The sequence below is a fragment of the Achroia grisella genome, unplaced genomic scaffold, assembly GCF_030625045.1.
Source record: "Achroia grisella isolate CSIRO2021 unplaced genomic scaffold, CSIRO_AGI_Agris_v1 utg487, whole genome shotgun sequence".
NCBI lineage: Eukaryota > Metazoa > Arthropoda > Insecta > Lepidoptera > Pyralidae > Achroia > Achroia grisella.
Window position 1 is genome coordinate 1,882,333 of NW_026712891.1, and position 18,582 is coordinate 1,900,914.

General features: G+C 31.1%; 3 protein-coding genes across 7 annotated transcripts; 1 reads left to right on the top strand and 2 right to left on the bottom strand.

The window, feature by feature from the left end:
• Positions 1 to 470: 470 nt before the first annotated feature.
• Positions 471 to 5,135, bottom strand: LOC131845914 (regulator of nonsense transcripts 3B). Of its 2 annotated transcripts, XM_059195071.1 has the most exons (7): positions 4,947 to 5,135; positions 4,662 to 4,875; positions 3,784 to 3,972; positions 3,225 to 3,373; positions 2,631 to 2,945; positions 1,282 to 2,028; positions 471 to 901 (listed from the first exon to the last, which is right to left on the bottom strand). In XM_059195071.1, exons 1-7 carry the CDS (start codon positions 5,052 to 5,054, stop codon positions 773 to 775), a joined length of 1,851 nt encoding a protein of 616 aa, XP_059051054.1. In that variant the 5' UTR covers positions 5,055 to 5,135; the 3' UTR covers positions 471 to 772. The 2 variants fall into 2 exon arrangements, with proteins under 2 accessions (XP_059051054.1, XP_059051055.1); XM_059195072.1 differs by lacking the exon at positions 2,631 to 2,945.
• Positions 5,136 to 5,353: 218 nt separating this feature from the next.
• Positions 5,354 to 6,347, top strand: LOC131846002 (small ribosomal subunit protein bS1m). The gene is made up of 2 exons (XM_059195200.1): positions 5,354 to 5,928; positions 6,012 to 6,347. The coding sequence occupies exons 1-2, from the start codon at positions 5,638 to 5,640 to the stop codon at positions 6,288 to 6,290; spliced, it is 570 nt and encodes a 189-aa protein (XP_059051183.1). The 5' UTR covers positions 5,354 to 5,637; the 3' UTR covers positions 6,291 to 6,347.
• Positions 6,348 to 6,937: 590 nt separating this feature from the next.
• LOC131845789 (glutaminase liver isoform, mitochondrial) lies at positions 6,938 to 18,550 on the bottom strand. 4 transcript variants are annotated; one of them, XM_059194880.1, is made up of 10 exons: positions 18,310 to 18,550; positions 15,804 to 15,856; positions 13,773 to 13,808; positions 12,019 to 12,115; positions 11,310 to 11,670; positions 10,983 to 11,135; positions 10,084 to 10,364; positions 9,320 to 9,628; positions 8,534 to 8,688; positions 6,938 to 8,327 (listed from the first exon to the last, which is right to left on the bottom strand). In XM_059194880.1, the coding sequence occupies exons 1-10, from the start codon at positions 18,481 to 18,483 to the stop codon at positions 7,970 to 7,972; spliced, it is 1,977 nt and encodes a 658-aa protein (XP_059050863.1). In that variant the 5' UTR covers positions 18,484 to 18,550; the 3' UTR covers positions 6,938 to 7,969. The 4 variants fall into 4 exon arrangements, with proteins under 4 accessions (XP_059050863.1, XP_059050866.1, XP_059050865.1 ...); XM_059194883.1 differs by lacking the exon at positions 18,310 to 18,550 and adding an exon at positions 15,972 to 16,175; XM_059194882.1 differs by lacking the exon at positions 13,773 to 13,808 and having other exon boundaries at positions 18,310 to 18,544.
• Positions 18,551 to 18,582: the final 32 nt, after the last annotated feature.

Consider the following 18,582-nt stretch of genomic DNA (forward strand, 5'->3'; position numbering starts at 1 on the left):
TCCTTGTAATTCTGGAGACCGGAGATGACGTTTAATGGGTCGGTATTGATTGAAAATGAAATAAATAGAAAATGTATTCTTTAACTTTGCAGTTCTAAAATAAAATTATACAAGTAATATAATAAAATCCTTTATGTGCAAATGGGTTAATAGTAAAGATTTTTTTCATTTATTTGAAACATTGATTTGATTCCAGTTTAATATAAATCGCCTCAAGACAGGCTCTTGTATCAACATAATTCTATATTTCACCTATATTGATACTAATAAGAATACAGTAACTATTTAGCTCTGCTAAATAACTTAACCGATTTTAATCAATTTGTTATGGAAATATACGAAATGCTACAGCAACGATTTAAATTTTGTAAATAGATAAATTACAAATTCTAACCGAATGAAGTCACTTAAAAAAAGTATTTCTGTATTTTGTAGATATAATCGGGTGTTGTTACAATAAAACGCTGCAATCCCAAATTTAAAAAAATGAATTATATTTAAATGAAATAAAATAAACTGAACTAAATGGTCACAAGCTTAAGTTGACGCAGTAAATGCTACGTTGATTGAAATAAACGACAAAATCTGAATCTCATCACTGAATGTAAATTAAATCAATATAACAACAGCTTTTAATAAACGCGAACTTGTTTCCCTCAGTTGGCAAATTCAAATGACCTCTTCTACAGCATCTGCAAGGACATATTATGAATGCCAGCTTCAGGTGATTCCGTCGAATGTTGTCCAAATTTCGGGTATTTTGGCAGTTATTTCAGGTGTCTTTCTTTTCACTATCATTTATTGGTTTCGCAGTGGTCGGTGGCTGTTCTTTTTCTTTTGCTAGTCTCTGTTTACTGAACTTTCCCATGCCTGGTTGGTAAATAACGAGACTTGGACGATCCTGAAATTTATGTAATATTGTTGTTATATAAAAATTATTCCTCAGTTTCATAACATAGTAAACAAATAACAATTCAAAACATAATGAAATTATGCCAATGTTTATAAATAAAACAGTCAGGTAAGTTTCACTATTTGTACCTCAATAATTTTGAACCAATTTTTATGTACTTTGATATTTTATTTGTTGGATTATTCTTCATGTTAAATAATACAATAATTATTAACATCAGAAAAAAATAAGTAATAAAACAAATCACATTTCATTTTGCATTTAAGTTTCAATAAATGATGTGTTAACTCAAATAAATCCCATCCCATACAAAATGTAATTACTAATTCTGAGGACAGTTAATTATATTTAAAAATAAAATATGTTACCTTATTTCTTATTCTCCTTTCACTTCGACGCTCTGTACTTTCACTTAAGTCTTTTTCCTCAGAGCCTTCCCTATCACTTGACTTACTATGGTCATCAAGGGACTTCTGCCTTTTCAATATAGACTCCTCTTTAATTGAAATCTCACTAGATCCAACACTACTTCTTCTCGCTTTTGTTAATCCAATAGCATTACTATCCAATAAATCGTTATAATCTTTTTCCACATTGGTATCTGTTTCATTTAATTTAAATTTTCGATCCATACCATCAATAATCTTAGCCAGGTCATCAGTTTTTACCTGTGGCAACTGTGTGAAAGGTTTGATATCATGATTAAGAACTTTAGATTTACCTTCTGATGATATGATTTTACTTATTACTGACTGTTTTTCAGATTTTACAAAATCATTCTGTTTAATTCTGTCTTTCCTTGTGTCACTATACTTTTTACTCTTAAGTTCACGAGGTGACTCTTTAAATTTATCACGTTTTTCTTTCATGAACCCTTTATCAGAATCCTCACCTTGATCGTCATCTTTACTAATGTTCTCCTTTTTATCATTATCTATACGTTTCTTTTTATCATTGAGAAGATTAGCTTTACGCTGGTCCCTGTATGTTTTGGATTCAAATACAGTTCCATCTTTACTTTCTGATCTTGTATCTTCTTTAATATCAATTAATTTTTCTTTCTCCCAATCTCTTGACTTGATCTTCTTGACTTCACTATCTGCAGTTTCTTCTTCCTAAAAAATATATATTTTTTTTATAGCTCACATTTATAAAATTACTTACTAGGAATTGTGTACTGGTTTGTGACTTTTAAGTATTGCTCTATTCATATTTGTATAGTAGATTGAATTGTGAGCAACCTGATTAGCTTTTATATTGTAATAATTCCCAAATCTTTAGCAATGTTGAAATATGATTGGAATAAATTACACATATTATTCATTTATTATATGGGACATTATATGGGACAATTAACCAAATACTCTAAAGTACTCTAAACTATTCCTTTAACAATTGCTTGTAATTCAAAGACTGCTAGCATTCTACATACTATATGGATTATATTCTAGTATTATAAAGAGAGTGAGTTTATAATTATCAGTGATTCAGATAGTACATGGTATTATCTGAAATCATAGTACATCTGGAGTAATGTACATCAAATAGATGTACATTATTCCACTGAATCCATTAAACTTAGGCGATATACATATCATTTAATTTGGCAGAAATCAAAATTAATTGTATAATCAGTAAAAAACACAAATCTACACTAGTAAAGCACTATATATAGACTATGTATATATGTATGATACATTAAATTAAAAATGTAAACCTTCAAACATGTATCACCAGCACTCTTTTTACTACCTTCTTGATTTATTTCTTCATTATCACAAATTTTACCAGAAATTAGAGTAAATGTATTATGAGTTTTCATAGATAATGCAGGAAACTGAGTGTCCCAATCAGAATCTGTACTAATAAACTCATCTGAACCCTGATATTTTATCTCAGTTATGTCTGATGTACATTTCGCTTTACTTTTATGGTATATTCTTTGTTCTCCAAACCAAAAATTTTTATGTTTATTTTCATTATAATCACAAATATCCTTGTATGTTTCATCTTCAGAGATATCACCAGGTCTCTATTGAAAGTACAACTACTACAATTACACATCAAAGTTACCTATAACTTTTTACAAATTTATTTGTTATAAACAAAGAATATAATATAAAAAACATGTACTAACAAATGTTTTTTTATGATTTGTCATGCTATAATTGAGATTAGAAGTTGTAAGGAAAAATATCTTAATATTATAATAGACATTATCACCACTGTTACAAAACAATTATAACATCCTCTATGTTAGACTAAATTTCCTATGATATATATGTACCTACATATCTTGTAGAAATACTACCTTTATGGGCATATCTTTTGTTTTCCTTTCAATTCTCATTTTTCTTTTATCATTTTCCCTCCTGCGGCGTTCATCGCGTCCTCGCTTATCTTGTTTACGCGCTGCTAGGTACTCTAATAATGGCGTAGACTGGACCTTCTTATCATTCACTATAATATCGTAAAAAAATTTAATCAATATATATATTTAACGAAATAACAACACAACACAAGAGGTATTATTGATAACAACAACAGAGTCATTATTTAAATGAACATCTGTGTCATATTTGCATACAGTACAAAGATACTCATAATAATTACATATGGCAATACAGTAAGAACAGAATCATCAAAGAACATTGCATCTTTTACATTTATATTCTTAACTATTGCATCAAAATTTATTTATTTATTTCTGAAATTAAACTCAATTGTCACAAAAAATATAAGTATTGGGAACTATTATTACTATTATATTCAAAGTCTCATATTGTATTTTACATATTAATTTGGAAATGAAATTATTTTTATATACAATTATATCAATATTAATTTATATATTTAATAATAATACAAACCATCATTTACAGGATAAGAATATTCAAGTTTCGGTTGATTTTCAGTTTCTTGATCCTTGTTAAGATTTTCTAGAAATTCTTGATAAATTGGGTCACTCTCAATAGTACCACATTTTGGATCTTTCTTTTTCTTCTTTTTTGGTATTCTCTGGAATGGAGCATATTCCACTATGCCAACATATTCAACTCCTATAAAAGTAAATATAAGATTATAGACTTAATGAACATAAAGTTAATTTGAAATACTTTTGAATGGCAATAATATATTTTTCCTCCAGCTTTGACATCTTAAGAACTTATACAGCAAAGATTATCTATTAGGAAGTAAAACAGCATCATAACAGAATAGAGTATATTTGAATTTATCTACTTTGAAATAAAAACTGATAGTTCAAAATGATCTTTTATATTCAATATCTGTTACCATTAGGGATTTTTGTTACAATTGGGATTTTGGGATGTAATACATTTCCATAAATGTGGATTGCCACATTTATAAAAAATATAGCAGCTATTTCAGGCCAATAGGTGTGTAAATAAATAAATGTAGCAAAACAGACACAGAGTCTTCTATGGATTTAAACAGTAATACATAACAACTATGGGCATTACTTGTACCAGTGGCTTTTTAATAAATCATCAGCATGTATAAGCGGATACTGGTGAAAACCATTGCGGAACTTGTTGTCAATCGGATGAATGTGATATATTGAATATAAATTAAATTAATAAGATTCAAACATTTCTAGAATAACTTCCTTGTTTGCCACCACATAACGAAACAGGACACTTGCTACTAAAAGCACATTTTGAGGTAGATACATACAAAAGTGAAAGTTATAAAGCAGTAATTAATAACATTTTAAATATATATTTACCCTTTTCATCAAGAAAAATGTAGCCATCAAATTTATCTCTAAAGAGATAAATGTCCTCGACGTTGACAAAATTAATATACGCTCTCGAGTATACACTGTGTCCCAGTGATGGATCTGGCTTTGCAAAATAAAAGTGATCATGCTCTGGGATAGGTGAGACTTGCTCCAAGAAAGCTTCTTCTGTCATAGTTGGAGGTAGCCGCCGCAGTATAAGCTGTAAATAAGTTGGCAATTAGTATTTACTGCACAGAAACTTGGAATGTTATTTCTTAGAAAGTTAATCACTTTGGTCAGAGGCCGTTGGGCTTTGATTTTCTTATCCTTGTTCCTGGCGGAAAAAGTCTTGATGCCAGAGTCTGACTGCGAATCCTTGGCATCTTGATCCTCGGTCATTTTCAATTGTTATTTAGTTTAATCGCCTTATGTTTGGCTGATTAGTCGACATAATCAAAAAACGTGTAGGTACTGTGTCGACGAAACTGGAAATATTGACAGTAAATGTCATCAGTTATACTAAAGTACTCTGTGAGTGTCATCACATGGAAATTCACAGACCGAACCAAAAAAAAAGGAAATTCACAGATCACAGAGAATTCGTGTCACATTATGTCATGTATAGGAAATTGGTTCTACTCAATTCTACTCTATGGTATTTGTTAGGGAGGTTACTTCACAAAACAACAATATATTAGACAACCCTAGACATTTTAAAAGTTACATATTACATAGTGTCTATGGACTGTCTCATCTGCTGTAAAAAATATTGCATTTTTCTAAATTCAGTTTTGGAAAATATAAATGAATCAGATTTTAAATTGTTCTTTTTGGTGAGATTACAAGCAATATATGTTTAATTCAAATAATTACTGGAATAGAGCAACAAATATATAATGTGCTTCTAACTCTGAGGTTACCTCGAACCAAGAAATAGAATTATTATAAATTAGGTACTGAATCTTACTATAAGTAAAGAAATATGAATCAAGCACATCTGCTATTGAGAAATACTAGTTACCTGAATAATGTAATTGTAAGAATACCGTACAAATATCCATGTCTGAATATGACTAAATCTTTTTCGAGCACATCTGAGATAAATTCAGATAAAGCAACTGCATCAGCATCAGATCATGGAGTAACTGTAGAGACATCTGAAAAAACTGGAGGTTTTGCCAAAGCGTTTGAAAAACAGTCCCATATTCTTGACTCGCAGGATAAACAAAATCATACTTTTGCATCGTTGCTTCGCAATTCAAAATTAATTGACGTGAGTTGATTTTGATTTTATCATTCAGTGTCTTTAATACTACAAAAATTTACAGCATTATTAACTTTTATTTATTTTTTCAGCTAGGAGATCCAGTAGGAAAAGTAGTTATTGGCAAAATCTTTCATGTGGTTCAAGATGATTTGTATATAGATTTTGGTTGGAAATTTCACTGTGTATGCACTCGACCTACGAACAGGGGTGATGAATATGTGAGAGGAACAAGAGTCAGAATACAAATAAATGACTTGGAATTATCATCTAGGTTCCTCGGATCAAATTCAGACTTGACTTTACTAGAAGCAGATTGTAAGTTATTAGGAATTGTCTCTACTCCAATAAGAAATAGTGAAAAGTTATAAGTATTAAATAATGCAACTGATTATTTTATAAAGAAATAGATTATATAGTAAAAAAATTGTTTTCATTTAACTTTTTAGTATCATATTTATATAGTAAATGTACAAAAACAATAAGAGTACAACATGAGATTATACTAGTACCCAAAGAGTATACTAAGTTGTCAACAGCAAAAGTTTATGTGCTGCATATCCTACTTTCCAAAGACACTTCCAACTACCTTAATTCCTGTTGTTGGTATAGTAACAAACATTTTGAAAACTCCATATTTAATACTGCTTATTTCAATCTAATATACAAATTTTCAACATCATGAACACTGTTTATCATGTTTTATTATAAGTTTTCTACAAATTCTGACATTTGTATAAATTCAAGTTTCCACACTCACTTCTGCTTCATTCCTTCATCGTTTATATCTTTTATTTAATTTTTGCCCCTCTTCACTCTATTAAAAATCATGAAACAGTGAATTAAGTATGTGGTTTAGTGAGGGAAATAGAAAATAATTTTTAAAGTCAATTCAACAGTTTATTTAATTGACATAAGTAATAATTACTTGGACAACATCAATTAAGAAACATCTTTATATCAAGTACAATTATATTATGTCTATTTATTGTCTTTGATTGTAATTAATGGGTATTTTGAATACAATCGAGAGCAGTTTAACATTCCAATTATGAATAAAACAAATCTTCAAAAAATGTATGGAATGTCAAAAAGGTTTTTAATATAATAATTATCTCTGTGCCACATACACAGTACAGTGATATTCAACATCTATAACTAACTTAGCCACTGAGGTTAAAATACCACTGTCACTATCAGACCCTGTCAGTCCCCCTTTTTTCACAAATGTCCAGTCCAGCTGTACCTTCCCCTTCCTTTTCACAAATGTATCAGAAACCCCTTTTTAACTATTATAATGTTCTTTCACTTTCTAATTAAAAGCAAGAATAATAGCAAAATATTACATGTTTGACACTTTTATGAAAATGGTAGTTAGCCAATAACATACTGTAGTGATAGGTAGTAGTTAAATTACAATAGGTAATGGCCAATGTTAACTAATTTAAACTGAATCCTTTGGTACTAAGGCCATAGGACAAACTGTTCAGTAATGATCTTTTTTTACAACACACAGCAGAAATATCAATGGTATTCCTATCTGGATGATACATAAATGCTTACTAATTGTCAAACATCTGTTTATTTTTCAGTAGATGGCACTTGAGGCTCCTATCTCTACTAAAATAAACATTTGACAATGATAGCAAGTACTTACATAGTCTGTGAACATCAGTCAGAATATTTTTTTTAAATATGATTATAAAAAGATATACCTAATACAGATTTCTTCAGTTTATTAATAATGAGTTTATAATAGTATATATAATATTAGAGTTAATAGTTCAATTAATGACCTAGCCTATAGTGATCATTAACATTGTCATAACAACGAGGGTTTCTCTACTTGATTCAATAGAGTAGTAAAACCTTTTAATAAGCAGAAGACATTTATAACTGTTAATATTTTTCCTGCCTAAATTAACGAATATGAATTAAATATCATCAATATAGTCATGAGATCATCTAGTGGTTAATGCAATGAATAAATTGTCTGGAAGTACATAATAATTCCACATGCAATTCTCCATAATCAACTTCATATTCTAATTTATTGCACTTTGTCGCCATTTCTAGACACTATCTCTTGTATGCTTGGGTCTTTAACGGCATCATTAGCATCTGCTTTTTCAAGAATTTCATCCACCGCTGATGCCGATGCTTCATTTTCTTGGTTGAGTGGATGTGCGAGCTCCCATTCCTTTAAGTATTTTACTACGGCAGTATGACCGAATGTTTCGGCCTCATTAAGCGGACGGCTTCCCCACCGATCTCTAGGGTCATGGGGAACAGCACATTGAGCAAGAAGAAAGTCAACACAGGACAAATGACCCTCTGCAGCTGCCAAGTGAAGTGCTGTACGACCATCATAATCGGATAGGGTCATATCCATACCAGATAAATGGTGTCTGAAAAAAAACAATAGTTTATAATGTACAAGTCCGTAATTTATAAGTACCTATTACACGTTTGAGTTTTCGCGAGTTTCTTTTTAGAATTCTACCTCTGTTTTAAAGGCATAGTAACAACAAACTAACTGAGTACCAGTGATCTATATATTAGTTTTTTAATAATGAACATGTATGAAAAGTTATTATTTTCCAAGGGAACGTACCTTCTCAAAGCGCTAAGATCACCACTGGCTGCTGAAAACAGCAGATTGACAATGCTAAGACCGGTCGACTCAAACTTATACTTTCGTGGATCTTTTTTATGGCTCGCATAACGAATATTGTCATATTTATGGAAGTTGAATCTCTGGATCAGTTCCTGTAACGTGTACAAATATATGTACATTAAAATTTTTGTTTACGCATTTTCTAATTATCTTGCATGTTTTATATTTAATACATAAGCTGTATCGATAATCATAGTATCGGGGATGATGAACAGCAGATGGCTGAGGAAGGTCCATATTTAATAGTAGATTGCTATGAGCAAAAGATAATAATGACTACCCAAAGCTAGTTAAGGACATTTATATAGAAACTATTAAAACTTCTTAAATGATTTTCTTAATGCTTACAATGTAACACACTATCTCAATTGTGAGTTCGCGAGTTCGTCCACGTGGAATTTAACTTTACTTTTCTAAAATAAAAGTAGCCCATGTTACTACTTATTACATTACCTGCCAATAAAAGTCCCGTCAAAATCCATCCAACCATTTCAGATATTAGCCGGAACAAACAGACAGACAGACAAAATTTTAAAAAATGTTATTTTGGTGTATTTACCGTATTTATATTCATATGCGTGTATATAAAAAACGGTTATTTCTATATTACAAAAGGACACTCCAATTTTATTTAGATGTCTATACATATAAATAAAATTGGAGTGTCTGTTTATATCTATATGTATATATAGATAGTATAATTAAAATTATGTACATACTCACCTCACAAAATTGTAGTCCTCTGCAACTATTTCCAAGAGGGTCAAGAGGTGGGGACCACGTACAAATTCCCATAACATTGGGTACTACAATGAGCATAGCCCCTGATACACCTGACTTTGCAGGAAGACCCACTTTAAAAGCAAACTGTCCCGAGTAATCGTACATTCCGCAGCTATGCATCAAAGACAGCACATTTCTTACAGAATCAGGCCGTAGAACTTTTTCATCGGTAATAGGACAGATGCCGCCATTTGCTAGAGTCGCCGCCATTATTGACATTATATCACAGTTCGCTTCCATAGAACAACACTGAAATTATTAGAATAATATTAATAATCATGATTATTGTACCAAATAGCATTTGTAAACTCAGTATATATTTTTAAACAAGGGTTAAGTCACACAGCTCCATCTATTTCCAAACTAAGCAGAGCATATTTTATAGGTCTAGAAAATTAATAAAACATATTAAAAAAATACATATATATACATATTTTACGTAGAAAACGCTCAAACCGATACAGACAGTCATACTTATGAATACAAATTAAAAATTCGCATCGTACTAGGAATTGAACCCGACACCATTGGAAGTAAGGCGCTGTGCTAAATCGCTAGACCACCACCGAGGTCGTTAATGAATTAACAAACCACTGAATACACAATTTTAACACGAAACAGTAGACATTTTATATAAAATGATTTATTCGGAGTTAGCAAAGAAACAATGTCATATAACGGTCAATACCAGTAAACAAGTTTACCTGAAAATAAAAATCCATACATTCCCGTAAATTAGTCTTCTCTGGGTAACATTTATGCTCGCGCATGTAAAAACCAAGTGCATAATTCCGGTCGGCAGCTTCGCGTTCCGACAAAAATACAGCATTGTTGAAACCTAACACTTCGTGGCCGGCCAGCCGGCTGAAGAACGACATAACGTAGTCGAATTTTTCAGCCAAAGTCATCTCAGGTTTATCCAATGTTTTCAGCAATGAGCACACTAGGATGGCTCCAGCGTTGATCATAGGATTGTGTGGTTTCACTGAAAGAATATGAAAAGAATAATCGAGTTAAACATAATTACGGATGGCATAGAAGCGTAACAATATTAATTTATTACATTGATATGTTTATATATATCATGACCATCACAAGCTCTTTCATGATCATCCACTGGAAAATGATCCCGTGTACATCTCTCTATATTGACGACGAGCTTACTACAGTGCGTTTACCTACTAGGTATAGTGTACGGGGTTCACAATCGAGAAACTTTCTTCTTCACCAAATATCGATAACCCAAGTTATCTTATCGATTTCATGCTTCGGGCAATGTCCGTTATGTACCTATGTTTCAGCATTACTGATGTTATCGCGCAGTTAAACTTCGCATTATTCCATAGCGCACTGTGGACGCTCCACGTACTATATTTGAACCATAACTTAAACATAAATATTGGACTTATCCATGTTTATCTTAAGACCTGCCTATCGAGGTATACTTTCTGCTGATCATCATGCTGTAACCCTCCCCAGATTCATCGCAATTACGATACGATGTGGTCGACAAATAGAATCCAAGTGAAGTATACCTAATAAACTTTGTTTTTGAAAATTCTTGTTGTTACATTCAGACAGGTAAGAAGTGTTTAATACGCACTATTATAATCCAATACGAGTTCATTGAAGTTTCTCCCGCTGGGCTCGGTGCCAACATATTTGTGTACCACGTCGGGACCTAGAGTCTCTAGTGCCATAGCGTATGTGAGTGGTTTGCTGCATGATTGTAGAGTGAACGGAACTGTGACATCACCTGCACAACACATAGATAGAATTAAATAATTATGGACTTTAGGTACTCTGCTTTGCATACAACAATTATGGGCGATTGTATTTTCACTCTCCTGAGAAATCAATGCATCAATAATAACTAATAAAGATAATAAAATAATAGGTTTGGCATATATTAAGTAATTTATAAACTCACCGATAGAAAATCTTTGTCCATCTATTGTACAGACACTAACACCCCAATTCTCGTTACTTGCTCTAGCTAATTGTGGAATATAACTGGCAACTTTGCCATCAGTATTACTTTTAGCGGACCAATACATTTCCTCTATATCTTTGATAAAATCCTGAAAATCTGGAATGACGAATTGACTGCGAAATGCTCTTGTTATTAGAACAATATTGGGAGCAATTACTTCTTTAAATGTTTTTTTGTCTAACTTCATTGTCTCTGGAGAACCTCCCTCGTAATTAGAATCTTTGTGCACCTTGTACAAGTTTAGCATAACTTCTTTAACGCGAGCATCATTTTTTCTTATTCCAGTCGTTCTCAAGGCCTGTAAAATATCAAATATAATAAATTGTTGCCAGACGTCGTCCTGCCTGGGAAAGGTGCATTACCATCGAATACGCACCGGATCGAATTGTGTTTTAAAACCACCCAGAAAGAGATTCTATAATATGCAATACAAAAATCATCTATATTGGTTTAGGAGAACACAGGTGACAATCACACCTACAGTAGAGTTATAAATATTTCACAGTGTAATGCGTAGATAAAAATAGTAGGTACGGAATCAGAATTTTACATTAGAACCAATTATATTAACATAGAAAAATTAATTTCATTTTACACTTAATTATTAATAAATATTCAAGTATAGTTATGTCGAATAGACACTCACGGCCAAAAACTTTCCAACAGGTAGTAGTCCAGTATCTTCATTTTTGAACATATCGAATAAAACATCGTCTGCATTTTTATGGGATCCTTCCCGAACTCTAAGAAATAAATAGAGAAAATAGTTTTTATTTAGGTTCATTTAAAATATGTAAATATTAAACAAAAACAAATCAAAATCACTACAATACATTTATAACATTTCTAATATGTGCTAATCATAAGGAGATAGAGTTTTGTTGATAAGACTTTTTTTTTTGGTGGGGCTAATGTCAAAATAACAGCACCGCTGCAAAGGACTAAGAAACTTTTCTACTGCTTGAAAAATACTAACCAATAATATTTAATTTCGATTTAAATTTATTTAACTAGGTACCTGATTTTATTTCAAAAACAATGTACAACGTATACTCTAAAAAAAAGAGACAGTGGTCCTTATTACGGTAACAAGTAATCAGCGCTAAATTCTAATCTAACGACACATTCAATTACACGTTTAGATACCTGTAATAGTACGTCTCGTACTCTCTACTATTCTTTTTAATAATTGGCGTATTTTAAACATATATCACTTGAGTAAATTCATACATTGATACATTCAATTTACATGTAGAAATAAATTTATTACTGAAAAGTACATTGCAGGTATCTACGTAATTTCTATTTAAGATTTCTACGTAACATTCAAATAAGGAAAAATGGGTGGGTATTTATTAGGTTTGTGATTAGCAAGATATTGAATCTATAAATTTAGCAACCATACTTGCACGCATTACCTGTTTAACAAACTAATATCTTGTATTTAACGACATGTAGCCCCGTCACGATCTAATATTGGGTTTGACGTAACTGGCGGGTGTGTCTACGACGTAGCCACACAGTATTGTTTGCTGTGATCACATGACAACTTTATTTCTGAACAATGCTCAGACTTTGTTAGAATTAGCAATCATCAATGGATTTTCGGTAATTACATATAAATATTTATCTCTTAAATATAAAGTATATGCGTTATTAGGATTCGCAATAAAATAAGTATATAGTTGAATTTAAGATTCATACGTTTGGTAGGGCTGAAAGAATACTTGACTCATTTAAAAAATCCTATCACCTAGAGAAAGAGCAAAGAGTTGAAAAAGTCAGTGAGTAATTGTACTCTAAAATTACGTACTCGTACATATTCATGATTAAAGTATTTTATGATTCACTTACATACATTATTTGCCGTGAAATTATGATTAGATAGAGTTTTACTTGTGCAATCCGACACAGAAATCAAGACAATTTCTAATGCTAAACTACGAAGCAAAAAAATACTACAAAAAAATCTGTAATAATTTATAACTACTCGTCTACATTGTTATACGTAAAAAACCATACAGGAAAGTACAAAACATTGATGCAAATATAAATGGATGATATGAATGATGTAATTTACCTTAATATTGCCTAATATTTATACCTATATATTATAGTCTCTGGTAGTAATGATCCGATTTTGAAAATTCTGTTAGTGTTGTATAGCCTTTTTATCAAGAAATGCTATGAGTAGGCTATTCAACACTATGTATAATATTACGCTACGCCCAATATTTAAAGCAAAGTTGCAATGTATTGTGTTGCAAATAAAAAAGGGTAAAATACGACGCAGGCAAAGTTGTGTGGTTCAGCTACTTTTAAAATAAAACTTCTTCAGATACAAAATCAACATGCAACGCAAAAAACACACGAGACCTCTTGTACCTATATATCACTTACCGCTCTGGATCAATGTTGTGCACGAACGAGTATGGCCTGCCCCATGAAAAATAGGAGATGTTTGAGAAACCGTAATCACTTAAGCAAGTAAATATATACTGAAACTTAACGTACGTTACTACGAATCAGATCTCGATCTACGAGTATTATGGTTATGTAGGCAAAGTAATACTTAATTGGTAACTTTTTTACCATTTTATGACCGGAATATTTTTATACAATTTTCAGTATACATAAACATTAAAGAAATAAAAATAATATTCGTATTATTTTAATTTTTTCAGTGTACATATTGCAAAAGTAGCTACCGTATAGTTTCGTCCCAAACTTTAGATTAAGTTAAATTTATTTGATGATTAGGCTGTCTAAATTTAATCAAACTGTAATAATCACGAATGATAATGAAAATTTAAAAACATCCGTTAATATAGACCATTCATAGCATTATTCTCATTACTTTCATAAACTTGTTGTCTAATTTCTCCTAACAATACACCCAGATACTGCTTAATATTTTGAGATACATATTAATTAAATGAAGAAGGAACAGGCGTTATTAATTAAAGTTATACATACATAATATAAAAACTATTTAATCAACAGAAAAAATATTTACGAATGGAAAATATTATCATTGATATAATTACTGTGATCGTTTATGACAACAAAAATTAAGTAAACATTTTTTTTATATTCGACATGTAGGCCGTTCCACATGGTCATCTTGTTGTTGTGTCAACTGTATTGGTTATGAATTTGTTCCCAAATATTTTTTAATAAAAATATAATTTCCAATGTAACCATTAAAACAAACTTCTATGTTTTATGTATTTTTTTGTTAATGGTATAGGACTATTACTTGGTGCTAAAGAGACTTGTAGCATTGCGACCTTCATAGATTGTGGGTCATGAATTGAAGGATATTCTTAGGAGCAATGCTTTTTTTTCCTCAAGATAGAATGTGTAATATTTTATGTATTATATTTTATGCGATACCTATTTGTAATAAGAAATATGTATATTACCTTACAAATAATGGGTTAAATAACGATTATTTTGTTAATTTTTATATCTACTTACTACTACTTATATTTAAGACATAATTTCAACTCCGTAACTCATTTTGTTTACAAGCTTAAAAACCGTACGTAGCATAGGATTTACGAGACTCTATAATTATTCTGTTCTTATCTTATTATATTGTAAATATATATATTTGTATCTTGGGGCATGAAACTGAATACGAGTAATTTTCATATTCAGTAGGTTAATTAAAAATTTAAAACATTATTTCCTTATGACCACTAATTGTCATGGATATTATACAGTCAAGTGAATATTATATCAATTAGTAGAATGTTTCCTTGTATAATTTAATACATAAAAATTTTAAATATAAGGCCGTAGAATTTTAAATATAAGACTTCGTAAATCGGTATAATTTTATTTAAATAAAAATCATTATACCGGTTTTATAAGAAAACTATGTATATTACGTTTTTATACTCGGAACAAATACCTACACTCACAAAACAGATAACTACCAAAATACCACTGTTCAATTAAGTGAATTGGTAACTGGGTTTTCTTTATCCCTAACAAATCCGAGCTATTGTAATAATTTAAAAACTATGCGGTTTACTTAACCAAGAAAACTGTAGAAAAATAGTAGTCTGTCGTATTTCGTTATCGTTGCTCATCCTACAAAACGTGGAGATTTTGCATATTATACATATATTTGATACAAATAGCTAGATGATTAGATGCATCGAACAAATAGTTGTAGGTATCTATTTATTTTTTCTATGTAACCGGCATTTAATGGCGCCGGCAAACGCATGTACATTTTAACGTAAGAGTCTAATAGATCAATAGAGGTTGATATGGATCATTAATAACAATTGGTCTTTAATAAAAGAACACGAGCAGTGGCATACAAATAAAATATCTTAGTCTGTCTGTCATTTTTTATAAGCTCGTAATTTGAAAGGAAGAGTAGGTATTGTTAGAATAAAATATTCACGTAGTTACCTCATTTCGATGGTTTGTATAGAGTAGAAATGGGGTGCAGAATTGCGCCATTTCTGAAACAAATAATTATAATATGACTTCTAAAGTTCTTTAGTAAGATATTATTAAAGTAACCCTCAATAACATCTTAAGTTAACATTTAAAAAACATTGTGAAAAGGACACTCACTTCTGGTTTGCTTATAAAATAGACGGGTCTCACTTGACTGTAAAGACGGCAGCAGACACATCCTGGTTGAAAAACTGGCCGGATGATGACGGAAAGACGGAAGAGCTGGCGGCAGTTCATGTTGGGCACGGTAGTACAAAAAGACGGGATAAATTGGGCAGTGGTTCGCGCAGTCGATTCGTCGTACAATGCCAGCGCGCAAGCGTCGACTACCCAGCCCCCGTTTACATGATCTGACTTAGTTTATCTATTTACTTTCAGCGTTTACCTGTGGCATGACGTATTGGTGTTACGTATGTATACAGATATTTGAATGTTGCATGTAGGTATTTGTTATGTTTAATATTTCAGTACCATGTAATGCCAATTCATGAAAGTAGACGCAATTATTAATACAATGTGCCTTTCATTATTAATTTGTGATATACCTATCAAGTCATGTAATCTACATGACATACATATGTAAATATAATTAAATAAAGGTCTCTCTTTAAGTTTAATGTCTTCAATGTCGATCTTATGACTATCTTGTTGAAACTCTTACCTACTCTTATTTCAAGGCCATAAATGACAAATCATATATTATCTATAGCCATACCAGTTTCGTCTAAACCTACGCGATCTGAGTGATATCTAGTGAGATCAATGTCTACCTAGATTACTACTGGACACGTAATACCCAGTAAACTATGTAAAAATTTTAGAATATAAATTACTATAGATCTTTGTTTACTTACATGCATTTATTTATTTTGCTAACAGCAGATAAATTTTAATATTTTAATATGTTTTGTATAAGACTTATTAAATACATACTTTATTATTGTAAATACAAACATAATAAACATAGAAAACTAGAAAATACCCAGACAAATATACTCATGAATACAAAGTTTTGCATATGTTTTATTTATATAGATATTTTATCATTAAAATTATCAAATTAATGAATGAACTAATTCATTTTAAACTTTACCCGATTGATAGAGTCTTTCTATCGGATCTTAACAAATGAGCTCGTGTAGCGACTGGCAGACATGATGCTGCTGAATTTGCCCTATTTTGGATATCGACCCAACCAACTAGCGGGTCAACAGGGCGATCAAATAGTACTATGTACAGTAACTGAAGTTAAGTCGGCGTTGGAAAGCAAAGAAGATGTGTATGAAGAAAATGCAAAATCGGGTTATCGGAGTTTTGAGATAGATTCTTTGTACATTTTATGTTTTAATAGTCAGTTCAGTAGAATAATTTAAAATTTAAATATGATTATTAAAATGTTGTTATATTTTCAGATGGTTTTCTAATAAGATTCGTAATATAAAAATTATGTCCCCTGCAGGAATATTGACCATGACCACTATTACAAATTATTAGAATCTATACATACGAAACATACGGGAGATGAATTATGTAACCCATTTCTTTATTATCTCATTCATGATCTCATTCAAAAGAAATATCTATTCGTTAAGATCGACTACTAAAAAATGCAATTTAGAATTTTAAACCGCAGGACCGGACAGCAAGCACAGACCATAAAACCTGCACACTGTTGCTCAAAAAAATATAAACTCGAAATAAATCTAAACACTAAGCCGACCTGTCCGTGATTTTATACTGATTTCATCTTCACACCCTAGAATCTACGCGGTCTCGGACATTGTGGTTTCAGAGGAGCTTCCTCCCGTGTATACTTTGATTGTGGAACTATATACCTGCCGAAGTTTTATTAGTTTTATCTACAGATTATAGTTTGGTTTTTCAAGAGTATATTAAGGTTTCTTAAGCGTCGGCAACGTACACGTGACACTCCTTTTGTTCCAGGTGTCGGTACAGCTGTACGTTTAGGTTACGGTAACCGTAACCTAATAAATGAGTTGTATGCTTGTTTACCACCATCGTGCTATAAAAAGCAATACTTTTTCTATGGGGCAGAGACATAAAAAGAGGATATTAGCTCGTTATTATAAAGACCAGTACAGTGGGTTATATATTATGATGATGATTTTGTGTATCATTGCAGAGGTACTTAGAGATTTTTATTTTTAGTATTTTTTCTAGCATTAGCTTTTCTTTTTAGTATTATTATTTTGGAAAAACATATTGTCATGAAAATAATCTATCATTATTTTTATCATTATTGTAATTGTGAACAAAGAAATCAAATTAAATAGTTGTTATTTTTTATAATAAAAACGATTTATATTAACGTTTAATATTAAGAATGGCGCATGGAAAACTTACTATGAAAAACGATATTAACCATGAAATTATGTTGGATATCAGTTTGTTTTTATGTATAAAAGCATTGTATAAATAGGTAAATATTAATTACCTCAAACTCATTGTTATTCTCCATGACGAAATCCTCGTATCCTTTTGAATAAAATCGCATAACATTTACGGGCATCCGCAGAGAATGCGCCCGCACTACAACGCGGGAAAATGAGTACAGCGAAAATCGCGCGTTTCGGCGGACACTAGTTCCCCTTACAATGCACTGGAGCATACTTCTTTAGAACGTTGATATAAATATCTGAGATCCAGTGCCAAGCGGTAGAAGCCGGGAACGTTACTAAATTTAGCTGACATGTTGATTACTAAAATA